At 39.6% G+C, this 20,005-nt stretch overlaps 1 protein-coding gene across 3 annotated transcripts in view; it reads right to left on the bottom strand.

The window, feature by feature from the left end:
• The window catches only part of LOC134741582 (teneurin-a), a 73,710-nt gene extending 54,133 nt beyond the window's left edge, over positions 1-19,577 (bottom strand). The window contains exons 1-2 of one of the 3 annotated variants that reach the window (XM_063674416.1): positions 19,252-19,577; positions 12,059-12,372 (exon numbers count right to left, since the gene is read on the bottom strand). In XM_063674416.1, coding sequence (XP_063530486.1) covers positions 12,059-12,186 — 128 coding nt within the window. In that variant the 5' untranslated portion in view covers positions 12,187-12,372; positions 19,252-19,577. Of the gene's footprint in view, positions 1-1,978; positions 2,361-12,058; positions 12,747-19,251 lie in introns of those variants that run through there. The other 2 variants (XM_063674417.1, XM_063674418.1) reach the window with 2 other exon arrangements.
• Positions 19,578-20,005: the final 428 nt, after the last annotated feature.

Raw genomic sequence — 20,005 nt, 5'->3', positions numbered from 1 at the left:
TGTCGGTGCAGCGTGATGAAGTTGTCTCCACCTTGGTCGATCCGAAGTCAGCCCTTTAGTATCCTGGTACGACACGGCCCCTGCATACTCCTTTACTTGGCTCATATAACTTTTTCTTGGCCTTCCCCTACCTCTCCTTCCGTTTATTTTCCCTTCTCTGCTAAAGTGGTCATATCGTAGCAGACATGACATGACATGTCGTTGATCGGTATACAGATTTCCATATTATACGTAAACATTAGCAGTTCAGTTGGCTGACTGAGAGAGCCAGTAAAGAAGCTCAGCGGTTTTACCCTCGCACTGATTGCCCGACTGGCCATCCCCTCGAAATAATGAGGGAGGGTAATGGCTCATACACTTTCTAGCACCGGCCGATTGAATTGCAAAGCAGGTCATACATGGTCATTGAATATTTACACGTCTAATGACTGTAACGTCGCCCTCAACGTATCATCTGGCATTTAGCTACTGTGAGAAGTCAAACAGGTTGGTGTGGGGAGGTTTTTACTTGCGCAAAAATGTTAGTGTGAAATTCTATGGTCTTAAAACTCAAATCCACTTTTTGTTGAAGTTATACTGCGAAGAGATATTAAGTACTTAAGTACTTAGATAAAATAAGCTACACGAAAATAGTGTTCGAATTATCAATAATATGACAAAGAGCACAGAGGAGCCAAGCGAGTGACACCAAAGAAGATATTAAATATCTTCTATAAAAAATGTATATATGATAAATTTCACGATACAAGTATTTTCCTTACTTCATTATATTATTTTACATTCATATACATAGTAGGTAGACCACACGCGTTCACACCATGTTAACAGCGCACGTCGAGAGTTTCGTTTCATAGAAATAATAATAGTATTTTCATATGAAAATACTATTATTAAGGCTCAAATTTAAATATCAATGTGTAATGATATCATTACACATTGATATTTAAATTTGAGCCTAATTCTCACCCAGCCAAAATTACCTTATACCTAATTATGTATGTACAGCCTTCCGTCATATTCGTTGTAGGGAGTCTAAAAATAAACTAGTAACCACGCTTAAGAGTTTAGGTAAATTTTTGATGGGCTCAATTACCACGCCGACCCAATTTACATAATAAATGAACATTTCATGAACACAATCGTGTAGGTTTGTTTCAATTAAGTTTAACAGCTATTTATAATTAAACGGACATTCCTATAAAGAAGAGAAAAGGTATAATGATAATATCAAAATAACAAGTTTACTAACGCGTTGATAAAATACATTTACTAGAGAGGTTTTTTGTCAATGCCACCAGATGTAAATGCCACAAAATGATAATTGTTGACCTTTCTTTAATCGTTTGTTTATGTGGGGCAATTAACATTGCAAGTAGCAATGTCTACATGTAGGTACAGTCGGCTGCAGAGATAGTTGACCTCCCCTGCATACAAACTTCTGTGATGGAGGGGTCAATTATAATCCATCCATCCATTTGAATCCGACAACAACCAACAAAAAGTCAAATGTCGAATTGAGTCGGGAAGTATGCCAAGAAATTATTTTGTCTTGCACTTCATACACAAGCTATTATCACACCTACCTAATCGTAATTTAAGAACATCACCAAAACGACATTAACGGTATACGGTTCATTTTAAATTGAGAAATTAACTTGTTTTCCCAACGATCTTCATTCCGAATCGCCCACGCTATCTCGTATCGTATTAAATTTTATAGGAGCAAGCAAACCAATAGCGACTTCGTAAATGAACCACCAATTCTTTACAGACGTTCACGTAAAATTGTTTCGGGATCTCACTGGTCGCAGTAATAATGTTTGATGTACGTCGGGTCGTTAACCTTACTGAATCAGAAGGGATTAATGTGTGTCGGGTGTTATTGGTTCCTCTAATTACGTTTACGATTCGGTTAGAGTTATGGTAATGTTCGGCAGCCTTCGTAGATAGCGGCCGCCGTCGTGTCACTGATACTTACGACTCAGAATTTAGGGTCTGTAGGGCGAGCCATTCGTTAGTCACGCCCGATGACGTGTACCTTGGACAAGACCAAAACTGTTATTAGAAAGATTTCGTCGAGACCTTTTTTTCGGTACTTGTCTTAAAAGGTTTTTTATGCTCAAGTTATGAAAGCCGTTAATGTGTTGCTCGGTTTTTGATGTTTATTTAAGAAAAGCGGGGTTAGGTTAAATAGGGCAAGCTTATGAAGCGGCTCCTTTCATTCGAAGCAGTAAATTTTACCAAAAGACATTCCTTTTGTAACATGTGTGTCTTCTTTAAACTGCACATTGCGGCAAAATGCATGAATTTCCGGGCATAAAACAAAGGCACTCGTCACGCGACACGCGAAGCATGCAGTACCATGAACTTCGAAAGGGTAGAAAAGGGCATTTCGTGGTAAAAAGTAAGTTAAGGCGTTCTTTGTTTGTGTATGGCGCGGGTTAAGTGTTTAGATAAGTGCAACGGAGAGCGGTGTGCGCGTTTGTTATCTCGGAATATGAGTCGGGACAAATGGAGCCACCCTGTGTGGTCCCCTATTTGGCCAGCTCTCGCCTCGCCTCGCCCGTCTGAACACCCTAGTTGAGGCCACGTAATTCAAGTACTTATTTAACTGATGTACGGGCAGTTTCTGGTATAACATTTCTATTTAAAATGTAACGGATATAGATAGTTTAAATACTGGATGAAATAAAATAATGCGTGTAAGTTTAGTGTACTTAGTTCCAGCCATATCCTAAAATGTTTTTTTGAATAAGTTAGTCATGCTCATGCTGGTTTGTAAAATGAGGTCAGTGTAGTCATGATTTAACCTACCAACGCTTTCATGAATAGAAACTTGTACTTGGAGTTGGCAACAACTGTTATAAATCAAGCTGACTTTCTTGTTCCGTACGGAAGGTGTGCATGTAACCAAAACGATATTTTTCTAGTTCAACAACGAGAATGTAGTTAAGTTTACGTCCACTTTGTCCACTAAATAGGCTGCGTTTCTGAGCACCGTTAAATTTTGTCGTGTATAACGCCGTTGCCTATTTAATAACGCTTTTTATTGTAGGGGAATGAGGCAGTCTGTCCTTCTGAATTATAAAATATTCAAATAAGGAGGGAATAAATCCACGCGAGGAAACGTCGACATTACATATTACTGCGGGAATGCCAGCCGCCCATTCATTACAGTTATTTATAGGAGGCAGTGTCAAAGCGAGGTTTGTATTTATTTTGATGGCAGTTTGTTTATTTTTAAACGGGTTAGGCTAAAATATCCTAATCCGATAAGAGTCCGGCCAGCCGTCGAACGTTGCCCTGGATAGTCAAAAGAGCGTACAAGCATTACAAGTTCGAACGCCGACGAGTCTTTTCAATTGTCGTAGCAGAGCGACCCCGCTCCAAAATAGTCCATACCGACGCTGATTTGCTCAATACACACGATGTCACTGTCACTGGACCAGTTTCTAGCCTGTCGCGAGCATGATGAAAGACTATTTTCTAAAATAAAATTTGATTTTTAAATAGGTATACTCTCAATTAACTTAACACTAGAACTAAAATAGGAATATCATTAACATTCAGAACAGATAATCCTTTCCATCGCAATAACGTAAAATTACTCGGCTCCGAACTTCCGAATACAATTTCGTCAGTACATGTTTGGTAATCATAATAGACAAACTCAATCAATATTGTGCGGAGACAATAGACATCTCTTATTCAAAGCGGAAACTATTACCGCCTTGCCATTGTATTCAGAGGCCTCACCTCAGAGAGAATGTTATTCAAACGAAAAGTAGTTTGTTTACAAACGTTAGAAGATTATATTAGGGATAGTCGGTGACAGGAGATTAGGTTAGTGAATGTGTGCGTGCACGTCGAGAGCTCGGGATCGATTTCAGTCGGGCTGTGACGAATGGTCGTTTGTGCATGAGAGTTAGAACTTCACGTACGACGTTATCAACACGGCCATATCGCCTGTCGATACAAGTCAGCGTGAAAGATTTATGCCCAACTTTGTGACAGTGGAATCACTGTGGACGTTCCTGGGATTATCCTTTGTCCCAAATACAATATCATACATTGTTAATAAGCTTGGTTATGAGTCGATTGATGGATATACTAAATATAGCTCAGTTCATTGATCATGGTATCTGTTTATACCCCGAATCCTACTTTGGCTGGTATCTATCCCTACTGATTCCTGCTAATATCAGACGATTGAGACGTAGTCGCGGCCAGACACTAGTATAAAATAGGTTAGTCATATATTCAGCTGATGACTTTGTTAAGTGAACTGTAGAATGAGTTTGAGATTCGAATATTGGTCTGCATATATTAGTGGATGCCACAGAGTAAACGATATCTGGTATCATGGCTCAACTAAGCTCTTGTGCATTATGTTATGTATGGAGCATCCATCAAAGTGACTTTGACGTCACGAGTTAATTGGCCCGTTTGATCTCACTCCTCGAACTCGAGTGCAGTAGAGTTATCCTTAATGAAACAATTGTATTGGGATTGTACATTGAAGTTAAAGGAAGATAATTGAACTTCCTGCAGCGGGCAAAGATCTGATTGGTTCAAAGAGCGATGCTCCGCGCCCCACATCTCCTGCGCGCACGCGGCCATGCGATATCTACTCGATGGGGTGTTTCCTCTAATTATACGACCTATTAATAAAATGCTCCGGGCCGCACAACAATCGATCACTATCCTCAATAATAATGACTTTGTTAAACTTTAAAGACGGTCCAAAGTTTTACGACGAAGGGTTGAATTAGGATTAGAAAATAATTAAACTTTAAGATTGAAAATTTCCAGACTTAGAACAATTTAAAAAAGTTATCAAATAGGTAGATGGCTACCTAAACAAATGGTTTAGCCATTTAGTATCTAATTATGTGCACTTGTGCTTTTTTTGTAAAAGAAAAATATATAAAAACTAGGTAAACACATATTACCAAAAAATATAAAAGTACCACACAATTATATGACTAAGTAACTATACTGCCGAAGTATTCTCTATAACTTACATTTCCAACGCAGTTCAGAAATGAGGATCTAATGGATAGATGGATGGATGGATGAAATAATCGCAGAATGCCCAAATTTAGGGAAAAATTGGTTAGAAGTTTAATAAAAACCATAGTTACGAACTTTACTAGTCTCTGTTTAGTTGACCTAATTAACAACAACCAATACCCAATTTTGGAATGCAAATCGTCAAGTTCTTTAGATTCCCAACCAGTAAAGCCTTCGTGGGCTCACTTTTTACACTTGAGAAATTGTACCCAAGCATCGTTTTTCCGTAAATTGTACAAAAAAAGACACTTGTACAAAACCTGGACTACCCGGTTTTACCCCGTTCGGTTGTGACCCGAACGTGTACCTACGAGAAACTAAAAATTTGCTGACCAAAAAACTTGATGCGTAGCAATCAAAGTAATGTTTTCTGATCCTTAATAAGTACATATTTATATAATCGCATAAAAAATACAAATTGTCATTACCTCAAAGTACGACAAATTGGTATAGTGATGAATCCATGGAATTATTTGGGCCCCGGTATTCTTTTTTTATTTTATTTAATTTCTATACGCAGGTACGCACGTCATTCAACTTTTGTTGATAAACTAACTAAGATGCAGAAGAACTGCAGAAGCAGTGGCCAAGGCTTTACTTAGTCTGGAACTATCTATGTAGCCATACTGCCGTGTCCTGGTTATACCCCGTGTCACGGTTCTCTACTATTTTCCCTCACAGCATATCCATAGTGTTACTAAAAAGATACTACCTTTTAACTTATTAAAATACAAATCTACCTATGTCTATTCTAAATATTATCATTAGATTTATCGGAGTAATTAACAAATATCTGTAATAGTTACGTTTTTTATCAGTTATGTAAAATTTTATATATTATATTACCAGCGGTTTATAAACTCTTTTCATCAATCATCAATCGAAGAATAAGTGCCGCTTTAGAAAACAATCAACCAGTAGAACAAGCAGGCTTCAGAAAAGGCTTCTCAACGGTCGACCATATCCACAGCTTAGAACAACTAATTGAAAAATTTCAAGAAAAACAAAGATGTCTCTACATTGCCTACATTGACTATCAGAAGGCTTTCGATACAGTATCACACAAATGGATATGGGAGACTCTAGAAAGTCAAGGAGTAGATCAACAATACATACAAGTTATTAAAAATCTATATAGGAACAGTACCGGTAAAGTGAAGCTGGAAACCATGGGTCCTAGCTTCCCTATCAAAAGGGGAGTAAGGCAGGGAGACCCTCTGTCCCCAAAACTGTTCATAGCGATCCTGGAAACTATTTTTAGACAGCTAGATTGGAAGAACAAAGGAATATATGTAAACGGCAACTACCTAAATCACCTTCGTTTTGCAGACGACTTGGTAATACTCGCAGAGACAAGCTCACAACTACAATATATGATTACCTCGCTACATATGGCCAGCGTGCAAGTGGGACTCGAAATGAACCTATCAAAAACTATGGTAATGACAAATGGCATGGAGCGAACCATAATGGTAGGAAACGAACCATTGACTTATACAAAACAATACATATACTTAGGAAAACAGATAAGTTTTGATAAAGCGAACAACGAGTTAGAAATTGAAAGGAGAGCACAAAAGACCTGGAACAAATACTGGCAGCTAAAAGAAGTATTTAAGAGTAACATGCCCGTCAGCGTGAAGACTAAAGTCATGAATACATGCTTATTACCCTGTCTGACATACGGCTGTCAGACATGGAGATTTACTCAAAAAGCTATGGAAAAAATAAGGATTTGTCAACGCGGAATGGAGCGTAGTATGCTAAACATCAAGAAAATACAAAAAATCAACCATACAAAAATAAGACAACACACAAAGAGCATAGATGCTCTCAGCTATGCCAAAAAACTTAAATGGAGGTGGGCGGGCCATGTAGCACGTACTCAAGACAGGCGCTGGACAGCAAGGGTGACGTCGTGGAAAGGACCTCTAGGAAAAAGAGGGATAGGAAGACCTACTATGAGATGGCAAGATGATATCACCAAAATTACTGGGCCAAATTGGATACAAGTGGCAAAGGACCGAGATACATGGAAGGCTTTGGAGGAGGCCTTCACCTGTGAAAACGGGGTTCTTGAATAATATTATATATATAGAACGCACAAATATGAAATAATGTAAAAAAAGTTCAAGAAATAAAAGGCTTTTTATTTTTTATTTTTATTTATTTATTATGTAAAATCTATAATATTTTTTTGAGTCACTTTACTGTGGTCCAATATATTTTGACATTAAGTAATTGTTTGAACCAAATCTTTAAGCTAAGGTATAAATAATTTTAGTCCTAATCCATATCTAGTTAGCAGAAGTGCATCGCGGCGCGGGAGGAATCTCAGCAATCTCTGTAATAACAGGAGAGGGTTGCTATAGCCAATATTCCCCAAGCTGGCAAGTTATCTCCTAGCAAATATCACTTCTGTTTGTGCCAGCTAACTAAATACTGGCGTGTGCGAGCCTCCGGCGTACAACATGGCTCCCACCGCGACTGAAGGAAGTAGGAGTAACTGACGTGATACGAGTTTTAACAGTTTGAATTCCTTGCATCATCATCATCATAATTTAGGCCAGGTTCTTTAGGTCCCTGTAAGACACGACGAATTCCTTGAAAACAGTACATAGACGATAACAAAAAAAGAAATAGTAGGTAAATAAATACCCACATCACAACGACTCATCAATCTACTAACACGAGAAAGTAATAAAGATAAGTAATAGCAAATAGCTATTTTGCAGATTGCTGCTTTTCATTTTTACAGCTCTGCCAGTATGACCGATAGAGTAATTTTCATTAAGAATCAATATAATGTAATGAGCTCAATTGTTCATTAATGTCACATTGGTACGATAAGCTCGCAATAAAAATCAAAAATATATAATGTTTTCAGTTTTTTTTAATGTTATTACAATTTTAAAATGATCTAGTCTCATCTCCGTCTATATGATACTGCTTCAATTCGGGTCGTTATCACACTGATGAAGTTTTAGTGGATGTTGATACAATGCAGACCCTTATGAACGGAACGGAGCGGTTTGCGTTCGGAGCAATCGACTAAACGCTATTAACTAAGTTGCAGGTTTGTGTTGGAGTTTGACGGGTGTGTGCTTACACTGCCCGGGCTGTATGGAAATAATTTTCTTACTTAGCCGAACTTGCTGGCTCCACACGCGATCAAATATTTACCGCCGGAACTCTTGCGCGGCGCGGAACGTGTCTCTGCAGACATATCACGCATTTACTCCTCATTTTAAGATTTAGAGTAATTATAATTACGAGTCCCCGGCAAGCTCGGCCGAATTTCGCCTTCCCATACAAACGGAGTTTCGTTCTCATTTTAAAACTACGTGTTGGATTGATGAAACTTGGCACATACAATGACATGAGGTATATCTAGGTCTGTAATTAGTTTATGTAGCTGCAGTTTATGAAACAAACGAAAAAGAGCAAAAACAAGTTTTGTATGAAAAACTTAATTTCGCTGTATTTTTTTAACTGTGGTATCTTAAGCTAATAAACTAATTACGGACATAGATATACCTTATCCTATTATAAGTAAGTACAAAGTTTCAGAGCAAACTAGCTACTGGTTTTAAAATGAGAGCGTAACTAATAACCAAGCTTGCCGGGGATCCTTTAGTTTTTAACTTTCATATTTACTTTATATTCATTAGCTACTTATAACAGGGCTTTCGCATGCTATGTTAATTTTGCAACGTAGAATACATTATTATATATATGTCAATCCACCTATTAGTTATTCTCAGTTATTCTATGGTTCTACTAAAACCATGAATATTTAATTAATGTTATTTAAGACCTTTAATTAATTACGTCGCTAGATTAATTTACATAAAGTTAATTATAATTACGTGCTGTTCTGAATATTTTAGCGCAAAAGTATAATACACAGCTCTTCGTTGTTTTGCGAGAGCGTAATCTGTATAGGTAGTATTAAAACCGAGAGGTCCTTTCACTGCGGAGCATGACCGCTCTGAATTAAACAACAAACAAAACAATACCTGTCTGAGAGGCTCACGATTGAGATTGAAAAGTTGTGGCGGGAGTATGGACAAAGGGACTGCAAGATTACAACTTGAACAAGTTCATAATTATTTTGTATCCTTTGATGTCGGCTACTGTTTTTGTTCTGCGAATTAATACAGCTGGTTTTAGTTAACCTGCCGAAAGCTTACAACGTCGGCAGTAGTCGGTAATTATGAAGACTAGTTGCTATAAATGCCGTCGTTCAGTATATCTAGAAAGGGTAAGCTAAACTTTTGGACAGTACTCCGTACCTGGTAGAGTGTGGGTGAAGTGAACACGGAGCGCGAGGGGCGCCCGCCGATGCTATCTACCCGCAATTGTTGCGTGCACTTAACCGTCATATAGCTTTGCCTTGCTTCGTTGTATTCTAGCCTTGTTAACACATTGTAAGAAAATTACATTCCGTATCTACTTACCTCAACCGTGGCGTTAAAAAGTATATCCGTTATCGATTATCGTTCTACCATGTCGAAATGCTTGCGTTTATATTTGTTGTGGGTTTGATGAATACGATTATCAAATATTTAATGTAGTGTTCTCATGCGTTAACGGCAAGGTCTTTGATACGTTACGGTATTTATCCTCTACAAGATCAGATGCGCTACGGTAACATCAAGAACTGATTAGTTATGTATTTACTCGAAAAAGTAAAAATTCAGTCCACTGAATCCTTACTAAAAATGTTGTAATTTTGGTTATACTCTAATAAAGCTCATCTTTTCAAATAACCCGCGTCAACTGACCGTCGTAAGAGACAATCGTTATTATCAATAAGCGAATACATTTATTTTTTGGCTTAATGTAACGATATGAACATTATGTTAACATGTTGCAAAATTAATAGTTGGGATTCACCCTTGGATCTATCGAAATTAAGCAGGATAGCAATTGGGGTATCGATGTCGCAGATGGCAGTAACTGCGCTCGAAGCTGCGCTGGAACGTATGGCATATACGTGGAAAAATAATGATTTATAAAGGTACCTATACAAGATGTAGACGATATTTGCGTCGCACGATGATCCTTGCTTTAAACTGATACGATCCTGCTCACAGTGATTTATAGATTTTAGGTAACCGCAAACCATTAGCACGCGCAGTATCCTGCATATTGTATCCCTTATCCTCAGAATGAAATTTATTCGGAACGAGATTGCTTACTGTGAGTACTTCGATCGAAACCCCCAAAGGATACCCCGAATAAGAGCCGCTGAATTAGTTTTGTGTAGTGCCGTACTTTAATAATGTTCTGTGGTCTTCAGAGGTTTGTGGGAGTTCTTGCCATGTTTATGTTGTAGTGCGATATATTTTATATGAAATAGATGTTTTCTGGCTTCAGGCTCTTTATTATTACTTTGAAGAGGGAACGAACCGGGGGGCGGCGCTGCTGGGGCGGGCAAGGTAAACAAGTGCCGTCAAGTGATTCAAGAATAGCTGGCAGGTCTATTAGGTATATTGAATATTTTCCCCATAACATTTAACGACTTCCGTTTTATTATAGCAGTATTTTCTTATTGTTTATGTTAAAAGTTTCTAAGATATCTTTAAGTACAAAAAATATCATTATTCTAATTACTCTATATTTTCTTCATGTATAAATATCGCAATAAACTGTCAATAATTCTAATTGGAACTATTTCTTTCCGGTAGTTTGCATTCTACTGTTTGGTTTAAAACATATTCTATTTAATGTCATTAACGGGATTAAATTTCATTATTCTACCTTTAATCCGATTTCAGCTAGGTTTGTACTAGCTGTGGGACCACTGACGTCCCAGCAAAATGTGTACAAAACGCGAGAGTTTAAAGTGTAATATGTAATCTACATAACAAAGAATGCTGGAATTGAACATTTTACTGAAGTCGGCAGTCGCCTATTCAAGTAGTGTTATAGTTGGATATACGTATGGTTATAGAGTAACTGGAAAAGCCAACATGCGTAGGTAGAAGCTAGGATCAGCAGACGTTGGTTAATCATGGATCATAGAGCTTACCTGTTAGTTGTTATTAGTCGATGGCTCATGACAGGTTACGCTACGCAACAACACCACAGGATTCCAATACGCTAAAGGCTAACGAAATGAGTCATAAGAAAGGAGTGGCTTTTATAAAATATCAGTTAAAAAACAAAACTCACTGAATCAGTCACTGGTTTTAGAAAGTCGTAACTCTAAGGAGCGATTTGTTCCAAGCAGATATCCAATTTATTTGTTACTTACTTAGTGCCACTTGCGCCATCCAGGGTTAACCACTTATACAATATAATCCTGTGTTAACGGTTAACTCCGGGTTAGTGGCTAACCCTGGATAGTGCAAGTGGCCCTTAGCAAATTTTGGTTGTTAACCATACCTTAATAGCTTCTGTAATGTGGGTTTTGAATTGATGGCAAAAATTGAATTGATCTGTGACCTTCAATGGCAAGGCTTACCGGATTTGATCGCTCGTATTCATACAGAGGTCTTGCTTTGCGTAGCTGAGGGACAATCAAACTGCAGCTGGAGAAATCGCCTGCAGATACAGATGTTCTAAGTAGCCCTTAAATAGGTACGTTTAAAAAATTGAACAGACGAAGATGGTGAGACCGTTATGAGTCTAAACCAGTGGAGGATTTGCAGTGTTGGCAGCCCCAGGCCCTGTAGTATCTACTAGCCGCCCCTTTCTCAGCACTCGTTGCTTGCTGGCGCCCCTAACGTAAGTATTGCCGCCTTAGGCCAGGACCTACTTGGCCTTAGGGTAAATCTGCCACTGGTCTAAACATATGATTATAAATTATGTCGAGTTCTTGAAGCGTTTTCAATAGCTGCTGGTCGATTTCCTTCGGAAAAAAAGGAAAAGCATCAAATACCGGAACATGTTACCGGTGTTTGCGAGCATGAAGAAAAATCCGTAGCAAACAACGCATTTGTCGGGCCAGGGTCAGTGGCAAATGGCGATGACTTACCTAGGGTCTACGAAGGGTTCGGCGTAGATGTTGCGCACGGGCTGCCGGCGCGGCAGCGGCGGCGGCACCGGGCTGAAGCCCTCCATCATATCCTCCCTCTCGCTGTACTTCAGCGATTTCATCGTCATCTTGACGTTTGGAATGCGTCTATCCACTTCACAATCCCATCATTTCCATCTCACTTGTAAAACGTCCGCTTTTATCACTTACATCGCTGTTGACACTGATATCAAATCGTTCGTCGACATCGGAAAACTATATCACTTAACGTCGAAACATTTTCATTAGCACTATTTGTTGTTTCCTGGCAGATCCTAGAAACACCGGGTATGTTATTAGTTTATCGGACTAGTTAAGGGCGAGAAGCGGTCGAGGCGACCTCGTTCGCCGGGCGCATACGGCTGACTGCCGCCCGCGACCCTTGTCTCGGCTCACACTCAAGCTTTTGTTGTTTTTTGCGCCCGCGTCGAGGTGCCATAGAAAAAGCTCGCCATGTAAACTATAGAAAAAAAGTGCCATACGAAAGACGAGGGATCACGGTGCAACGGACCTGACGTAACTGAATAAAACTAGATCCGATCCGCCCATGCTCAACATGATGCGGTTAAATTTTTCATTTTAATTTCGGAGATTTGTCCATTGTGTCGAGTGTGAATAAAAGCAGCTTTTTCTATCGTAGAAGAGGGTGCTCTTTGAGTGTGGCCGCGTTGCAAAAAATAGATATTACCTATTATAAAATTTATACTTAACGTACTATTATAAATTATAACAAGGTACAATAGAAATTTGATCCACGCTATTCTGTCTCTAAAAAGCTTCTCAACAGTTGCAGATTAGTTTTTACTGTTCTTTATAAAAGACAACAATAAACTAATATTTTATGTAAAATATACAATACCTAAAGCAAATATCATCTGACTCAGTAGTGGTAAAATTCACGTGGATTTGTGTGAAGCAATGACAATACAAGTTTATATTGCCATTTTAAACAATTGCACAACACAAGTCGATTGAGAGGTTGGATTAAGGAAAGGAAATGTACTCGTACCATTCGAATCGATAGTCCCTATTATCGGCCGGGCCGGCCAGGGGTCGCTTGACTGAATTACAGTCAATAATAAAATGGCAGCGACCGCGAGGGTGAGCTCGTCTGAATAATTAATACTCAATGAATTTTTCTATTTACGAGAAGATCCCCGTGATTACAACCCGCGCGTCTCCGAGACTAATAACTTCCGGTCTACAATACTGACTAAGTGACAAATAGGACGATGGATTATTTTCAGCACGCTTTATTTTTAAGTTTTGCGTAGAATAGGTTGTATGTCTATCAGAATGATGGATGATACCATCGCTTTCACAAAATGTTAGTGTAAAAATAAGTTTGCTGTGCACTTTTTTGAAATTCCAGCTAAGTAGATACTTTAGCCGTTGCTTTGAATTTTACCTTTTCTGTGTCGTCGTAACAAAGGCCAGAGCATCTCAAATGACGTCACACAATATGTGCTCGTGGTTCTAAATGCCGTGCCTGCAGCGTCAGTGTGCAGCGTCCCCTACGGCGGGCGGCTGGTTGATCTCAGCGCTTTGCATGTCAAACAATTGCCCTCGCACCGCACTGCACCACACTATACTCGCGACGACCGAGGCGTGCACCCTTTAGGGTTTTTGTTCTCTAAAATTGTTTGTTTTACAAACTCTTTAACCCCAGCTCAAACTTTATTTATAACCCTCTTAAATGCATTACGCATGATTTATACAATGTTTACTAAATTAGCGGCACCAGTTCCCGTGTGAGTTTGGCGCGTGACCATCAAATTCACACAAAAACTGATTCTTGAAAAGTACCGCGGATAGAAAGGGCCTTGGTAAAATTATGTAAAAACCTGTCCTATGGGCCTAAATTATCCCGCAAGGATAGAAATAAGAATATAAAAGAGGCTTAGAGTTTTCCTTGAGGCTTTTTGAAGAAGCTACGAACGCGAGATTTACATACATACATACATACATACGAGTACATGTAGGTGAAGTAGGTAAACATGCCTGCTGCCGAAGAGTCTCCGAGTACTGTATAATAAATTGATTTAAGCGCTCCTGACAGCTTTAAGTGTGTTTTGACAAACATTGGGGAATTTAAAGCCCCGGTGACAAAACTTTGTTTCGAGCCTCTCCGCTCCGGCGGATGCCTATTGACGGGCATGGAGTGAATGTTGCTGAACTTACTACCGAATTAAGTTTGTCAGCTTTATTCAAGGACGTAGAAAAAAAGATAAACTGACTTCGGATTTCGGAATTTACGTAGGTAATAAAATAAGTTAGACTGGCCGAACTGACTGCCAGATTCGACATACCTATATTTCCTAGGTAATAATATCGAAATAAGATTAGCATTTCTTATATTTTACAAGCTTGTATCATTTGTATAAATATTTAATATAACGAGCACTTGCTAGGTCTTTAGGAATCGTAAATTTATAAATTGCTAAGCGGGCGATTTACATCGGAAACTATAAAAGGAGAGGACATTAATCATTCTAATAAAATTGAATGGAACTGTAAAATATCTTCGTACGTATTGCAAATTCCCGCGAGTGTAGAACTATTGCAAACGGGGAAGGATCAGCGGGGCTTTAGCTGGCATCGGAGAATGCGATTCAGAACATGAATTCACTTTAAAGACATTATGTATGGTGTCGTATAGGCTATAAAACGATTTCATAATTTTGTACATTCAGTAGGCATCTCAGAGAAAGCCTAAGGATATGTTATTTTCTGATTTCAATTGAGCCATTTGATTTATTGTAGAGTAAATCGTACGCAATAATAAACTTTTGCAGTTACAGCTAGGGCTTTTAGAATAGCTATCGGTGCATATAAGGCAAGTAGGAAGCTCGCGCATCGCAACCGAATGTTTTCCCATGGCGCACAGGCTGAGTGATGTATTCCTGAGAGGATTGATGTATGGTGAGGCTAGTTCTTGTACTTGAACTTGTATTAGTTACGCCCGACTCGGAGTAAATAACATACTGCATTGCTGTTAAATAGCGCGTAGTTTGTCTATGTAGGTGTATTGCCTATTGCAATGTATTGAGTCCAGTAGAGGCCATACAATATACAATGGATTGATTATGCGTTAGATTAGCTCTGTTCAAGCTGCATCTTAGTTAGCGCCACTTGCACCATCCCACTAGCCCGGGGTTAACCGGTTAAACCGTAAACCCAGTGTCAAATTGTACTGGTAACCATGGTAACTCCAGGTTTAACCGGTTAACCCCGGGTTAGTGGGATGGTGCAAGTGGCCTTTAGAATGTCAAGACAAAGTACACGTTGAATTATAACATGGTATTTAATTAACGCGGCGTTCCTTTTAATGTGAAGATAATTGTAATCCAGTAAATTGAAATGTATTTATTTGTCAGAATATGGTACATTGATGTGATGTGATTTTTAAATTAAAGTAAAAATAGAAAAAAATACCGCTTCGGGCCAGACTCGAACTTACGACCTTTTGGAACACGGTCCAATCACTCTTAATCAACTGAGCTACCGGAGGTTACCAGACGCGTGCGAATATTTCCATTAGGGGCATAGCGACATCTACCGTAAGAATGTTGTATCTTAACGGCACCGGAGTCTCAAGTTATATTAAGAATTCATACAAAGCAGATACGTCTACATCTGCGAGCGGTACTACCTACTCATTTTTAAATTAAAGAAAAAATTAAAAATTAACCGCTTCGGGCAAGACTTGAACTTGCGACCTTTTGGAACACCGGTCCTATTCATAAAAAAAACTGTAGTATCGCTTGCAGAAACACGTTTTAGTCATTATATTTACAGTATGTAGTTAAATACCGAGGCCCTTGTACGTTGGAACCACATATTCAATGTTCGTCTCTACCCAGATATATTTCGACATCCGTCAACCGGCTGTGCCACAAAAACGAAACTATTTTAATTGGCGCAAGTTGGAGCTTCTACGAACAAAAAATGTGTGGATGAATCAGTTCACATCACAGTTTGACATCTGCGAGTGCTACATGCTTAATTTTATATTTATATTTAAACATTCTGCGAGTTGCTCATAAAATCTTTATGTACATAAGTAGGTATAGCGACATTCGGCGAGTTTGTTATTTCTAATGACTAATATCACGCTTGGAGAGCAAGCTTTAATTAAAGCTTTCCAGTCTTAAGGTCGAGAACAAACACGCGCGAGATATGAAGAAATTTGGTTTAATTATCGCTATCTTGGCTCATGTACTTGTTCCTTTATCTCTTGTGTTAGCAAGCCTAGGCAGTGCGCGGTGTGATGGTGTGTCCGCAGTCGGCACGTGAGCATGTGTGCATGTGGAGCACGTCTCATAAGATAAAAGACGATATTGATTCCGTGACGAGTCGAGCCGGGCTGTGGGAAACGATTCCTGTCCGTTTAATAGATGCCCCGAGGAAAAGACTGCTTCAACGCTCTTTGTTCAACCATCAGTATTCTTAGAAAACCGAGAGGTAAAACGATTAATGATTGGAACTAATAAAGGTTCTTTTAACCGTGATTTTTGATATTTAGTAACGAAATTTGCACTGAACATGTTATTGAGTTTCTAAGTGTAATTAACGAGTTGCGGGTACCGAGCACTTTATTCCCAGTTTAGTAACGCGGACGGTAGGCTGCTGCGGCCGCAGGACTTGCCACATTCTCGTCGAGTAATTACGCACGCCACGTTTCGTTCCCAAGAGCTCAACTATAATATTTTATGCCTCATTTTGTTGTGTATGATTTTCTGTGTAGACAATTAATTATCGTGGGAGGAATGCGGCGGATTCAATCCATTCAGGTGAACTGTCGATGGCTCTGTTTAACTGTCTGCTCGTTGATTGTTTAAAACTGCACAAGTATTTATGTAGATCTGTTCTGAGGGTGATAACAATGTTGGTGATTTGTGTATTTGAAAATAAAATTGGAGTGAAAAAGAGATCAAAGCGAGGATAAGCGGTGATTAGATCTGACAGACGCGGCCCGAGTTGTTTTGAGATTTGAGAGCCGCGAGTCTACTTCGAGTCGTTCAAAACAAATGCTGTCTTCGCGAAACACCCGGAGATAAAAGCGCCGACTAGTGGCTTTTTTATTTTCAACTTTTTCCCGACGCGCTGCCTTTCTGAGAGTTTTAACGGTTAATTTGTCATTAGCCCTGCATCTGTCAACGACGAGCGTTTTGTCGTCCGCACGTAAAATTAATTGCGATGTCGTTTTCTAAGGAAAAATCCAATTTTGCGAAAATGAAAGTACTTTTATTTTTGTCTTCTTGTAACATTCATGTATAGGAAACGTAGTCTCCTCTTATATATATATATATATATATATACTGTAGATAGAAATAGCTACTAGACAAGTATGCAAAAGGCAAAATCTTGTAAACTGAGTTTACTTTAAAGTAGTTTAAAGTTTCATGACAGATATCTAGATGATAGGAATGTCCAGATATTGACTCCGAGGAATAAGTAAATAAAAACGACAAAAGAAAATCAATGTTTAAGCGGCCGGTAATGGCACCGCGGCGTCATTAATGATTATAATGGGTAGGGAATTGTTTCTAGTGCGTAATGGCGGGAAGGTAGGGCGGGCCCGGAAATTGTCCTCTTGTCGGCCCGCAGCCGCATTAGCCCAGGACATTAGGCCACGCGGCGCCCGACACGGCACGACAATGTGTGCGTGGCGTATCATTTGTGACGCGACACGTGACACGGAGGTGAAGCCTCCGAGAACGGATCTAATGTAAAACGGACAATGAGTCAACAAAATTATGATGGATTCCACGCGTGTGAACTAGCGGGCTGTGTCGTTGGGGCTCGGCGAGCCATTAGCGCGATCGACGAATCTTGAAGCAATTTAGTTTGAGCACATAATTGCGAGAACAAGTCGAACCTAATTGATGTCCGGGGTCCGAGTTCAAGTTGCCGTTAGCGACTTTATCGCGCGGACAGGTTCTCGCCGTATAGTGGCCATCGTGGGACTCGAGTCAATATGGCAGTTTGATTTTATTGCATTGCTAATCGTGTTTCTTTTATCTCTGCGAAGAGTGCGAAGATAGTGTTGTTGTGCGCCATCATTATCCTGTCTATGCATATATATTCATGCCCAATCAGTAATGTGATATTATGGTATGATAGATAGTGTTTTGAACAAAACAGTTAAAATCCATCGGATTTGACAAAATTGTGTGGCTTTACTATAGTTCGCCAGTTATAAATGTAGGTATTCTATTAATTATAATTTGTATGGCCTTCTATTCCTTGGCAGTGATTGCATGGATAATATTTGTATAAGTACCTATATCTGAATATTTGAATAGAGACCATAATATTTAACTAGATGCTGCAAATGCTGGTAATTCACGTGTCACTATTTGTATTGCACTAAAAACCCGCATTTCCTACCAGTAGATACCTACATCCTAACTCAGATATCTGTTGCTACAATTGAAAATGCCCCATAACATAAAAGTTTTTTTAAAGTAGTTTCCCTTTCATAATTTTTTTGGCTTTGGAGGTAGTTAGGTATGCAAGGATCGTTACGCTCTGACGACACTCGTTGTTATACTATTGAGGGTGCCTGTAGATCTATTACAATTTATGATATACGATTTTCCTACTAAAATAACACCGTAAGAATTAAGATATCGGCTACACGACGCCAATTAAAACATCAATTGAACTCACCCGTGGATGTAAATTCCATATTCAATTAATAAAATCATCCGGTCGTAATGCTATAAATTTGAATAATAATTTATATTTCATTCTAAAATACATTAACATCATCGCCTCCAATCAACACTCGATTGCCTTGTAATTGGTCCCATAAAGATAACTCACCATTCACAAGATAATAATGAATCGGTGATGACATGAATATGGAATCGAATGCATCCAACTCACGGTCGCAGCCATTAAATAATGATAGCAAAAGTTTGTTCCGTCAACAACTCACGCGCGTGATATATGACGGGCCCGTAACTCACAGTTTACACTCCCCACGTAATTTGACTACAGTGAAAGCACATTTTAAGGAAACAATAAACACTAAAAACAATAAAGAACAAATTAAAGTCAGACACAGAAGCGGTGGGTCGGTATAATGCGTCGTTTATAAAAATATTGCTGGGTATCACGCCACCGACGGCCGGGGTCGAAGCTACCTGCCAGTGCATGTGATATCGTGTGGCGTTCGGGCCGTCAAGTCTTCGGATCGCGAGGCGCGTTAGATTTATGAGGGCGGAGGTCAGATTTGCGGGTCTGTGACGGTATCGGTCAGTGACCGCGGAGCGCACCTCGCCGCTGGAGGCGTCGTGAGGAATGACCGCGCGAGTACGAGGCGGCACGGAACACGCGCGGACCGGGCGCCCTCCGCAGACGGTTTGATGCCCTCCGCGCGACGCCGATGCGCGCGCAATCTACGCGACAGGATAATGCCGCCCTATCCCATGTCGAGCTATCGAGTTACGAGTATCCACCATCCACATCCACCGTCAAGCTTAACTCTGTCAGCTACCCCAACAGACGTGTGAAAGCTTTTACAGTATGTACTTAAAATCTAACCGCCTTTTTATTCCTGAAATTGTTACATGTTTTTTACAAAGCTTTTCAAAGCGATATAGTTATTAACTTACTGCAGCAAGACCAGCTTACCTGTGTTGTTAATGAATAATAATAGCTTTAATTTTGAGATTGTAGATAAATATTAATCGACAAATGACATCCCTAAACGGATTATGATTGGAGCATGCGTGGTAGGAGGGTTGAGGGTAGCAGCGGGCCTCGGGCGGGCGGGGCAGGGTCGTGTCACCCGCGGCGGCGCGACGCTACGCCGACGTGATCTTGACACGACGTATGCACGTTGCGGGACGCTGGCACGCAGCTCCACTGACGGCTCAAGGGTGCAAGTGGAATTAC

Source organism: Cydia strobilella, chromosome 5, assembly GCF_947568885.1.
Source record: "Cydia strobilella chromosome 5, ilCydStro3.1, whole genome shotgun sequence".
Lineage (NCBI taxonomy): Eukaryota > Metazoa > Arthropoda > Insecta > Lepidoptera > Tortricidae > Cydia > Cydia strobilella.
The sequence above is the reverse complement of the archived record's forward strand: the minus strand, read 5'-3'. Positions and strand labels throughout refer to the sequence as shown.